General features: G+C 42.0%; 1 protein-coding gene across 1 annotated transcript; it reads left to right on the top strand.

Moving 5' to 3' along the window:
• Positions 1–335: 335 nt before the first annotated feature.
• On the top strand, positions 336–8,073 carry RSPH1 (radial spoke head component 1; the record flags this gene model as incomplete). The annotated part of the gene is made up of 9 exons (XM_082014184.1): positions 336–386; positions 973–1,086; positions 1,221–1,326; positions 2,502–2,592; positions 3,165–3,300; positions 3,607–3,678; positions 5,435–5,648; positions 6,075–6,218; positions 8,024–8,073. 9 exons carry the CDS (start codon positions 336–338, stop codon positions 8,071–8,073), a joined length of 978 nt encoding a protein of 325 aa, XP_081870310.1.
• Between the last annotated feature and the right edge of the window lie 4,630 nt (positions 8,074–12,703).

Genomic DNA, 12,703 nt, shown 5'->3' with positions numbered 1-12,703 from the left:
GCGCCTCGCATCCCCGGGCGTTTATTAACACCACAGTCCTCTGACGGCTGCCGCACCCCGCCCAGGCAGGGCCGGGAGGCCTCCTGGGGAGGGCTCGCCGCTCCCGGCAACCGCGCAGGCCGCTGGCGCTCCTCCTCGCCCGCTCCCCGGCCCCGCCCCGCCCCGCCCCACCGCCACCGTGGGGGCGGAGCCGGCCCCGGCTCTCAGCACCGGGGACAGCAGCGCCAGCCCCCGCGCGCCCCCTCCCGGGCATTGCCACGGCAGCGAACGATGGGGGCACGCCCCGCCCGCCCGCCGCGCGCCTTCGTTGCCACGGTGGCGGAGACGCCGCGGCCATGTCGGACCTGAGCTCGGAGGAGCCCGAGGAGCCCGAGGCCGACTTGGGGGTCCGCCGGGGCGCGGCTGGCGGCCCAGCAGCACGGGCGGAGGCGGCTCTGCCCCACTGCGGCGAGGGGCCCGGCCTCGCTGGGAGCATCCGCCGCCGAGGGCGCTGGGGAGGAGCGGGGCGGAAAGCGGCGCCCGGCCACGGGCGCCTCGGGCAGGGGTAGCGGGACAGCGCCGTCGGGGAAGGGAAGAGTGAACGTTACCGGTCACTGGGTCTTAAATACTGTATATGCCGGCCGCGCCGAGCCTGGGAGAGCTCCCGAGGCGCTTCATCGGTGGGCGCGGGAGATTCGGAAGTGGGGCTGTACCGTTTCAATTGGGACCTGCCTAGCTTTCTTCACTGGACGAAAACAAGTCGTCCATACTTTCCAGTAGTGTGGCAGGAAGGGGGAAAAGCCTCTGGGTACCAGGATCAGATCAAAATGTCTGCATAAGCTGTCTGTATGCTCCAGCTGCTCCTGCAGTCTCTGATTCAAGGGGAATTGGAGCAGCTTTGAGCAAATATTTGTTTTCATCTCTCTAATGAGCTTAGATACAGTCAGGTCTAGCCCTCTTAAACAATTTTTTTTCCCCCCCACATTTGATCAGGAGTATGATGGTGAACGCAATTCAGAAGGTGAGCGACATGGACGTGGAAAAGCACATCTACCCAATGGTGATACCTATGATGGAGAGTATGAACATGGTTTCAGAAGCGGTAAGGTAAGGCAGTGACAGAAGACAGTGACAGAAGACTGTGGTAGTACTCATATTTCAGCAGTTCTGTTAGTTTGGGCACTAGGTTGAAACAAGAATGAGAACTGACAAGTCTCTTATCTATACCAAATGTGTTTCAGGGGACCTACAGATTTAGAAATGGTGCTTGCTACACTGGAGAATATCTTCAAAACAAAAAGCATGGCTGGGGTATTTTTTTTTATCCAGATGGATCGAAATATGAAGGTAAAACACTGAACACAGTTGCAAGGATTTCTGTAACTGCAAGGGCACAGTCTTCCATCACCACCATCTCTCCCAAATACAAGGAGATAGTGAATTGGAGAATGGATTATTTTAAGAAGATAAATTTGCTATGAAATGTTTTCCTTTAATTCATTTTTTACTACAAGCTCTGAGAAGTGTGGTTTTATTTATGGGGATTTATGTCAATTATTGAAAGAAGTGTGGTATTTAGTAGCTGTTTATTCTTCTCATGCCCTCCTTTCAAGTGAGGTGTTCCAAGTCCTGAGAAATATTAAGTTCTCTTTTACAAATCAGTGCAATCTTGGTAGAAGAGAATATAGTTACTTATTTCTCAATTATGATTAGAACCACAGATGTGTTCAGTATAAAGTATTTTAGGAGTTTATTAGGTCCATCCTTAAAAAATAGTCTACTGATTAGAGCACTTACTGAGGGATTGGGATGCCTCTGAATTTTGAAGAGGTTGAAACTCACACTGTTTCCCTTCCTCCAGGAGACTACCTGAAACACTCTGAGTATCAGTTAGGCTTCAAGGGACAATATTTTCCCCCTCTCCTTTCTAAGCTAGGCAAGAAAGAACATTCACATTGTGCGAAGCAGAGAGCAAAAAGAACAGCCCAATCTTACCTTAAGGGAGCATATGCACCTGTAATTTTTTTTCTTTTAATTTCTTTTACATTTGAAGGGTAGTTAAGACACACAATGTAGCATCCTTTTGAGTACCTATGCCCCCTGACTCACAGGACAATTTTAGCAAATGAGTCAAACTAAAGTAGTCTCTCTTTATTTGAGTGGAAATGTCACATTATCTAATGCAATTGTAATACATTGCCAAATTTAAAGGTAGGAGCGGATCTTACATGGCTTCTTGTGTTCATGATCATAATGGAGAGTGATAATGGAGACAGACCGTGATGGACAAAATGAAAGGGAGGTCAGTCAGCTGCATAAATATGTGTGAGAGGGACAGACAAGAAAAAAGAGCAAGGGCTTAGAATCAAGAATGGTGTAAGGAATGGTAAAGAATCACAATGGTGTCATAGCTTTCTTTTCCTTCTCTAAGAATTCATGTATGATAACTTTACAAACTGAGCCTTATATTCCACAATGAAATAAACCACACCTCACTCTGTTTTTATCGTATTCTCAATAAGGAGACTGGGTGAATGACCAGAGACACGGCTATGGAGAGTATACGTATGCAAATGGAGACACCTATACTGGAGAATGGTTTAACCACAATAGGTTTGTTTCATTCTTACAATGATGTTTCAAGTCACCCAATGGCATTAAAATGCAAAGGTTATTTTCAAAGCATGGCTGACTGCAGCAAATCAAGAGCTACTGCTTTGTCCAAAAAGGACTGCCGTGGTTTAGCCCCAGCCGGCAACTCAGCACCACGCAACTGCTCGCTCACTCTCCCCTCCCCCAGTGGGATGAGGGAGAGAATTGGGAAAAAACTCGTGGGTTGAGATAAAAACAGTTTAATAGGACAGCAAGAGAGAAGGAAACAACAATGATAACAACAATAATAATACAGACAAAAGAATGTACAAGAACAAGTGATGCCCAATACAGCAATTGCTCACCACCCGATGATCGATAGCCTGTCCCCGAGCAGCGATTTCCACCCCCCAGCTAACTCCAGTTTATGTACTGGGCATGACATTGTATGGTAGGGAATACACCTTGGCAATTTAGTCCAAATTGAGTAATTTCAACTACTTAAATAATACAGTTTTAATACCTTAAGTATAACATCATCCTAAATTCTTAATATTCAGTAATATAAAGCCAAATTATTATTTTATCCTTAGGCATGGGCAAGGTACATATGTCTATAAAGACTCAGGATCTAAGTACGTTGGTGGCTGGGTAAATGGAAACCAGGAAGGAGAAGCTGAACTTATCCACCTAAACCATAGATTTAAGGGCAAGTTTTTGAATGGAAATGTAAGTATGCTGGAAAACTCTCTATTCACCTGAACAGCTAGCATGGAATTGCCTTAATATGATCTGTTTCCACTTAAAATAAGAAGCTAGGCTCCTGATCTTTTGTAGTATTTCTTGCACCATAAGTGTAACATAAGAAACTGAATTAATCTGTAGGACAGAATGCCAAGTTTCTTGCAACTTTGCTTTCAAACTATATTATTATTGACTATTGTGTGAGTTCTGTGGTAAAGCATACTTTACATTTATATGCTTGGAATGTACTAACTTTGTAGTTCTGCTGACTTCTTTTGTATCTTTGTGCAGCCTGTAGGCCGTGGCAAATATGTCTTTGATATTGGATGTGAACAGCATGGTGAATACATACAAGCAGAGCAGGTAAAAGAAATAGTGCAAATGATAATGAAAATCAGAGAAATCAGTAAATCAAAACTATTGTTGAGTAATCTATAAGTGTCTTATAGACACTGATGTTGAAGTAGTTCTAAATAGTCAAAAAAGGGTAGAAACTCATGCATTCTTAAGAATTAAATGAGGTTTCATTTTGCTTTTTTCTTTAGCTTCTCTACTATGTAAGCTTTGACAAGGACAAGGTGTGATTTTTGCACTACTTGCAGATAGGATTCCTTTCTGCTTAAAGTTTAGAGGAATCAGGACCTTCCCAAAACATTTGAAGTTTCAAACCACAGAAGAATGTATATGTATTTGTCTCTACATTCAGCCTGTATTCCACTTCGTTCTGAACACCAGAAAACAATGAAAAGTATTTCTTCTTATATTTCTGAATTACTTGATGCTATGCATACAAATGGCAATTTCCAGCAGACTCATGTTTTGGAAATGTGTCTCATTGTAGTCCTGGTCCTGTTAGGAGCTTAATATCCACAGCTTCTAATAATTGTAGGGAGAAGCTGGGATCAGGGCCTGCTTTTCCTTCTCCTTCATGCATGAATGTTTAGAAATGTTTCTGATTAATATGGTGCAAAACAGCTATAGAAGTAAGAGATATATCTTAATATTACTGTTTTGATTTCAAGAAAATATGCCACATTTTAGCTTAGACTTTGCTACCTCATCTGACACATTAGTTTCCATTACACACTCTTTGAAAATTCTTCAATACAGCAATTCTTTCTTAAGAAAAGGACAAAATAATAATTAAAAAAATACTATCATTAGTGATAGAGATTTTCAAAATATGGAGACTCTTTTGCTTTTCTGGCTAAAAGCAAGAGGTCCTCAAATTATGTGTCAGATTCATATGAGTATCCAAAGTGATGTGTGTCTAGTATCCTCAGCTCAGTTAGTAATTGTTGGTTGTGCTGATTTTGGACTATTAGGCCATTGATGTGAGAGTTTAAACATGAATTTAAGAACTCAAGGTTAAGCACTTCGCTTCTGAAAATCATTACTCTCAGGAACAATAATTTTTTCTCATGTGAATGGTCTAGTGACTGTGTAAAGAAGGGACAGTGCTGTCACTAAAGTGAGATTAAATTTTGCCTCTTTGCTTTAGCTGAAGTAATTCCAGACCAAGGCCCATAAAAAAATTAAAAGAAATTAGCTTGCAATACAGATAATGATTCCATAACTAAGACTCCTTCATATTTGGATAAAATAAAGCATGATTTTTTAAATAAAGAAGATTAAATTTCAAAAACATAAGCTTTGTGCAGTACCTTACTGCTTCCTAGATCCATTCCAAGGTCTTCCCTAAGCAAAGGCTGAGGCAGAAAGGGCTGTTTTGTTACTTTGTTCCTGTGTGAGATGGACAGCGTAGCATCTACCAGACAGAGCATCAGGTCTTATTTGCTGCTCTTGTACTGTAGGCAGGCACAGAAGAGGAGACATAGTTGATAGGCCTCTGTTTAAGGGAGAGACAAAATTTTACATTAAAGAAAGCAAGCTGGCAAGCATTGATCATTAGTAATAGTCAACTGACTCATCAAGGTTCAAAGTGCAGTTCTCTTCCAAGATTTACAGCTGAAGTTCCTCCACCTGTAAATACTTTAAAAGGCCATGTCATTGCCATTTTGAGCCTGGATAAAAACGTTTTAGTACACAAAACCATCATCTTAGTTACTCTCTTAATACCTGTAAGATGAGATGCTGGATTTCATGAGTTGTCTTCTAGGATAAAGGAGAGGGAGAAGAAGAGGAGGAACTCTCGTTACTTGCTGCACCAAAATGGAAAGCATCAGAAATTACCAAATTAACACTCTGGACTCCCCATGGGGAAAACCCACCTTTTCCCAGAGAAGCCTCCCTAGTGTCAGCAGCAGCAGCAGAAGCAGTGGAAGAGCCAGCAGCAGCAGTAACTGAAGAGGAGAAAATACCATCAATTGCAGGTTTGTTCTGCAGGATAGCTGGAAACTCCATGCTTTGACTATCCCTTGAAACTGTGTTTTTCAGGTTTAATATCAAGTGGTATGAGAGGTTTTTTAGGTTTTGTTTTTTTTTTTTAATGATAATTTACCACATGTTGAATGTTAGGAATTTCCAAGTCTTTTCATAAACTGCACAATATATATATGTCTGTTTTATCTCACATAGCATAATGAGATATAACTGTCTTGGGAAGCTTGTGAATCATTTTCGTCTATATCATGGCCCGTTATTCAAACTTGATTATAAACAGTTACAGAAGATTTTATGTGATTTCTCATGTCAGTAAAGACTTCAGAAGGAGTTAGTAGCTGCTGCATGAAAACAATGGCTGAGTGCAGATTTGTAAAATTTATTTTCTTTGGTATTTCTAATTTCTCATATTTCAGTCACTGATGAGTCTGCTGAGGGTAGGGATGATGAGCCTTCTCTTCATGAAGTATCCAGTGAAGTTTATAGCCCAGCAAGGGATGCAGGAGAGGAAGATGAGGGAAGCAGAGAGGAAGAAGAAAACAAAGATGAGGAGGATCAAGGTGAGGAATGGGGCATGCATGCTCATTCTTCAATTATCAATCGGGGTTTGAAATGATGTATGTCAATCAGCTGACATCATGCTGCTGCTGAGAGGTCCATTATCAAGCTGAAGAGATGCTGGGAATCTCTACCTTTAAGAAGTGGGGCAGTCCTCTATGGATGTAAACTGGTTTTGAGTAGTGAAGTTATACTGTAACAGTACAAATTAGAAGTGACACTTCTGTGCAGCATTGTCTATGCATGTACAGTTGACAGCACTTGCAGAGCTGAGTTTGTAAGTGATTGTATTTGCAAACTTTTTTTTTTTGGTACAAAAATGAGAGTGCAGATTTCAGACCCTGCGAAATTCAGGGGGTTTTGAGCACTCCACTTTTCTCTCATGAATGGAACTGTGTATTCTTATTCTCTCAACTGAAGTTAAAAAGCAGGCAAAACAAACCTGAAGAAACAAATTTTAGGTATTGTTATGCATTATGGTTTGAGCAGTCTCTGGATGATTTGTTTCTCCTACAAACCAAAGAGATTTGAAATTCAGATGCTCGGGTTTTCTTCCAGGCAGTTCAGAAGCCTGTTTTAAACACAAAATTACTAAGAAGCAACAAAAAGATGCATCTATGTTTACTCATATTTAGCCTGTAGGCGTCCACCGAATTGTGTTGTTTGTATTTATTAACATTTATAAGCTTACATATCTCATGTATGAAAACATAAGATAAATTTATCCATTTGTGAACAGTCCATTTTACAATAAAGCAAAGCACAGCACTATCCATAGGGTTCAGAAAGACTGTTAAACCATATGAAAATGCCTGGAGGTATACACTAAACATTTAGGTCAGCTCTTGGAATTTTTGTCGTTTATTTGCTCTGATTTTTTACCCAACACCTCTGAAGGTGCTCTCCTGCTTCAGGGCAGACTAGCTGATCTGGTGCATAGGACTGACATCTTACAGGATCCATGGGCTTGGATCAGATCCAGCAGAAATCTCAGCAGGTTTCCTACATAGCACTGCTTTCCATCTGGAAAAAGTTCGTTGAACCTGGTTTGTCTCAAAGTCTCTTGGGCTGAAATAACAATTTTGACTGAACTTGGTTCTAATAAATTTCCTGGCCTACCACAATGAAGCAGTTCTGGTATCTCCATTGTTTTTTGTGCCTTTTTTTTTTTTAAAGAACAAGCGGACCCAAATATCTGTCAGAGACAGCACAGATGCAGATATCAATACATGAAAACATAGGAATGTGCTAGATGTTCTCAAAGTTCCTTCCAGCTCTTTATTTCTAGAATCAAAGAGCTGGATGATTTTACACATTTTTTCAGCATAGGTCTACATAATTAATTAGGCAACATATTGCTCCCCTTGTCTTTATGTTTAGCAAGATTAAATTATACCAAGAGGAAATGATTTGAAGAAAATATGCATAGCGTGAAGAGCAGATGTAACAAAATCTGGCTTCTTGCAGTCTTGTACTCTGGCCCATTACTATAATTCCTCGCCCCACAGGAATTTCATCCTCCTTGCTCCATGTTTCTTACGATACTTGTCTAAATAGGAGACATTCTTTGACTATTCCAGAGTTACATATGGGCTGGCTGGCAGTCATATGCCTGTATTGAGTCTGTCTGGCAGCTGACAAACAACGTATAACAGTTAAATTCAACTATTGGCAGTGAAAGGCAATGGTAAAGACGACTGAGGTAGACAGCATAGTCCAAGGATTATGTTTTAGGTTACTAGGGTTACTTTCAAATATTTTATAATGAAATGCATCTCTATGTCCTGCCTTTCCTTTGCCTCCACAGGAACTACTAGTTTAGAGAATAATGAGGATGAATCGAAAGAAGTAGAGTAAGTGGATGCAACTAAAGACAAAGAGACAAAAAAGGAAATTTCAGAGTGAATTATTTATTATGGTACACCTGGACTATTTTTATGAATAAAAGGCTGATTTAAGATACTTTGAATAAACATTTCTGTCACTGTTCTGTCTGAAATATGTATCTCTGAAACTTTTATGATCTCGGAGTGTGCAGTCTTGTGACAGCTTTCTACATTCCATGTAGCATGTAGTCAGTTGTTGAAATCAGTATGGCATTATTCTGGTTTTATGAAGTTGGTTTAACTTTTATGAAGTTGTGTCCTCTCAAGTTTGCAGAAGCAAACTCAACCTTCTCCCACTACTGGTATCTCTTTTCTTCCTTGAACCCTGTCTCTGGGCACAGAGACCCGGGGGTCTTGCTTGTGAAGACAAAGGCAGCATTGAGCTTCCCAGCTCTATCTGTATCCCCTGACACTAGACCACCAATTACAGGCCTACATTTTCCTTGTTTATCTTTTTTATTGGTCATGTAGCTGTAGAGGCTCTTCTTGTTGACCTAAATCTCCCCTTGCCAGTTTGAACTCAGACTGAATTTTGCTTTCCTAACACACTGGTGCAGTGTTTTTACATTCCTCCTTTGTAGTCTGTTTTTGCTTCAGCTTTCATAGAATCGTTTAGGTTGGAAAGGACCTTTAAGATCATCAAGCCCAACTGTTAACTGAGCACTGCCAAGTCCACCACTAAACGATGTCCCTAAGCACCACATCTACACGTCTTTTAAATACCTCCAGGGATGGTGACTCAACCACTTCCCTGGGCAACCTATTCGAATGCCTGGCAACCCTTTCGGTGATGAAATTTTCCCAGTATCCAATCTAAACCTCCCCTGTTGCAACTTGAGACTGTTTCTTCTTGTCCCATCGTTTGTTACTTGTGAGAAGAGATCAACAGCCACCTCACCACAACCCCCTTTCAGGTAGCTGTAGAGAGCAATAAGGTCTCCCCTCAGCCTCCTCTTCTCCAGACTAAACAACCGCAGCTCCCTCAGCCACTCCTCATAAGACTTGTGCTCCAGGCCCCTCACCAGCTTTGTTGCCCTTCTCTGGACACGCTCCAGCACCTCAATGTCTTTCTCATACTGAGGGGCCCAAAACTGAACACAGTATTCGAGGTGTGGCCTCACCAGTGCTGAGTACAGGGAGGCAATCACTTCCCTACTCCTGCTGGCCACACTATTTCTGATACAAAATTTAGTATATTCTGCATATTACTATTTATTCAATGTATTCTGTATATTACTACTTTTTTCTGTGTTGCAGCTCAGCCTCAAGTTTCTTGCTTACCTTGTAGACTTCCTCAAGCTCTTTAAAGGGGACTGTCAACTGATCAGGGTGAGGAAGTGGATCTGTTACAAATTCCCAACACTATGCCACACTTGATACCCTTGCTGTTCCACAAGCTCTCAACTAGCATGGTGTCCATAGTGTAAAAGAGCTTCATTCAAGCTACTTCTTCACACAGAGGGAAACTCTCCCCCTCATTTTCCTTTTCTGTCTTTACTAACAAGCCCTTTATTCACTGGAGAGCTCCAGCTGTGTGAGCTATCCCACCATGTTTCCTTTTTTCCAAGGATGTCACAGTTCTGCATCTGCACACAGAGCAGTTCCTAGTTCCTCCTTTTTGTTTCCCAGGTGGGATCCATTTGTATACATATACTTAAGGTAGGCTCTCTTTTGGCTTGTTCTGTCTCACCCTTCCTCCCATCACCCTGCCCCATTTACTTATCACCCCTGAACTCCATTCCTTCACTTAGTGTAAGCCGTTATCACCATCTTCCAAGGTATCAAGTTTTAAGTCTCTCCTCACCAGATTTACAAACCTGTTGGCAAAGATACTCTTACCTCACTTTGTTAGATCTCCTTGTCCCTCCAAGAGCGACCCATGCTCATGAAAGCCAAAGCACCACTTATGGCAACAATGTGACCAGTTGTTACCTGTCAGGTTTATGTCTCCTCCTACCTGACCTCTTTCCATGGAGGATCAAGGGGTCATCCTGTGGGTTTCCATGTCCTTTGCCACCCAGAATCCTGCAGTTACTCTTGTTTTGCTCCAGGTGTCCCTCAACAGAATCACTGATGGTCACACAGATAAGCAATGAGGAGTAACAGTCCAGGACTGGATGAACTTTAGCCATTTCTCTACAACACCCAGTACCTGGTCATCTACTAAACAGCAAAACTCCCACAGCAGCATGTCTGACCACCAGACAGATTCCTTTATTCCCTACAGAAGCAGATCTCCAGCTGCTACCACTTGAAGCTTCCCTTAACAGCATCTGTTCCCCTCTCATGGCTATTCAGGTTCAATACCAACTCTCTGCATTCAGGTCTGAGCAGGGAGGAGGAACATTTCTCATGATGCCAGAAGTCATGAACTTCAGGAACCTCCCTCAGGGGAGTCCCCATCCACCCCTCCACCCAGCACAGCCCCTAGACATTCCTCCGCCTCAGGCTCCCACCCCTGTGGAGAGCCTGCCGGTATCCCATTTACCCTGCCCAATCAGTCTGCACACCTCCTGCTGCAGGACCTTGGATACACAGCACCTGGAGCATGACACACCTCCCACAGGGGAGGACCCCATCAACCACAGCCCCAGTGAGGCACCTGGACACAACATCCCCCTGCCCAAGCCCTGTCTAGGCTGTCACCACGGATGTGCCAAGAGTACCTTCTTCATTGGTGCAGGAGATCAGGCCCAGTAGCTCATCAACACTGGTGTCCCACACTTTGGAGAAGAGTTTCTGCTTTTCCCCAGCACCCACACAAGTTACCAAAGGCTCTGCTTGCTGTATTCCCACCTCCCAGCTACATGAGCATCCCTACACAGCAGACAAAAACCAGTCCAACACCCCCTAATTAGCGGGCAGTTAATTAGTGAACATGCAGCTCCTTTTAAATTGAGAACCTGTCAGTCAGGAAGCAGCCAGCAGGAGACAGCAGCTGCAGAAGGCCCCTAGAAGCTACCAGAATCAAATGGCACTATTAAATAGTAAGTTAAAAGTACAGAGCAAGGCAGAGTTGCACAAAGTATTGTACAAGCACTAAATGCTGCAGACAGACCTTGTCTCCTCTTTTGCAGGTGAATAAAGCTGCTCTGAAACATTTTTTTCTGATAATATGTAAGCGATACCTTAACTATTAACGTATGTATCTGTCTGACTTTGGTTCTCTCATACAGTGGGAATATTGGGATGAATACTGATGGGCCTAGAGCCTGAGGTAGAGAGTTGCCAGCCAGTAGTAGTTTGCTTTATGACGTAAAATAACTGCTTTTGGACCAGTTGGGATAAGAGATGTACATTTTCTTATTCTTCACCTCAGACCTGTAAATCTATACTAAAATTGTAGTTTAGGGGAAAAAGAGAAAACATTTTAACAAGCTCATTTTCTCTACAACTCACAATTTCAGCAAAGATATGTCCAAAAGTTTGAAAGTTAGTGATAAAAATGGATTAACAGAAAGTGAAGGTAAGGAAAAGAATCATACGAAATAAATAGAGTTTATTACTTCTTCCTTTGCAATCTTTCTTCTATCAGAAATGTCATAGTGAGAAAATTCCCATGCAATCTTTCCCCTCCTATTTTACATGTCATTTTGTTTGCAATTTCTTTTCACATGGATGTGAATTCAGTGAGCATTTTCTAGAGGTGGTTATCTTTTCCTCTCTTTGCTTTCTTTGGCAAAGAGAAGTGCTGCATTTCCATTATTACTGTTTGGCTTAATAATGTTGGGTTTTTTTGTCTTTTTATAAAAAACTAAAAATCATTAGTTTACTTGTGAGTTTTTAATATATTCTACTGTAAATTTGAGAAATAGCCACACAACGTATTTCCCAACTCAATTCCATTTCAAAGTAGTCTTCAGGTCAAGCTGAGTTCTTTCTTGGATAATTTATATTAACTTTTTTCCTTGCAGCACTGTACTGTTTATTAGTACATGAGTGACCTCCAGTGGTACCCTGGAAAAAAACCCAACCATCCTGTCTGGAATACCAGCAAGGAAAACTAAGAACATAGAATAGTTTGGGTTGGAAGGGACCTTTAAAGGTCATCTAGTCCAACCCTCCTGCAATGAGCAGGGACATGTTCAACTAGATCAGGTTGCTCAGAGCCCCGTCCAACCTGGCCTTGGTAAATCAATGACATGTAAGACATTATGAGTTTGAGGTTAAGAGTCAGTAATTTTCTCCCACAGATAAAGCTGTGTATGAAAAAAATGGTGCTGAGAGTATCTGTGCTCCACATATACTAGAAAAACTTCAAGAAACCCTATTATATGTGACTTGCAGAGCTACTTCTTCCCAGAGATGAGACTTTTGGTCACAAGAGTTCATTGCAGCTAAATGAAGCACTTGGGGTTTTCACCTTCTTCTCACACCAAAAAGGTCTTGCAGTTCACCTATTCCCACCTGAAAATGCAAATGTTTTAAGCCGCTTCAGAGAGAGGTCCCTTTTACATTGACAGATGATAAAGGAACAAAGAGCCGTTTGAGCTGTTACATAAAGCAGGCTTTTCCCTCCTTCATCCTCTTCACGCTAAGGAAATTTAAGCCATTTTCCAGAGTGCTATGCATGCAAGACATAAGAACCATCCCTTCTGTCA

This window comes from Phaethon aethereus, assembly GCF_964289735.1.
Source record: "Phaethon aethereus genome assembly, chromosome: 1".
NCBI classification, from domain to species: Eukaryota; Metazoa; Chordata; class Aves; order Phaethontiformes; family Phaethontidae; genus Phaethon; species Phaethon aethereus.
This window is presented reverse-complemented; position numbering and strand designations above follow the sequence as displayed.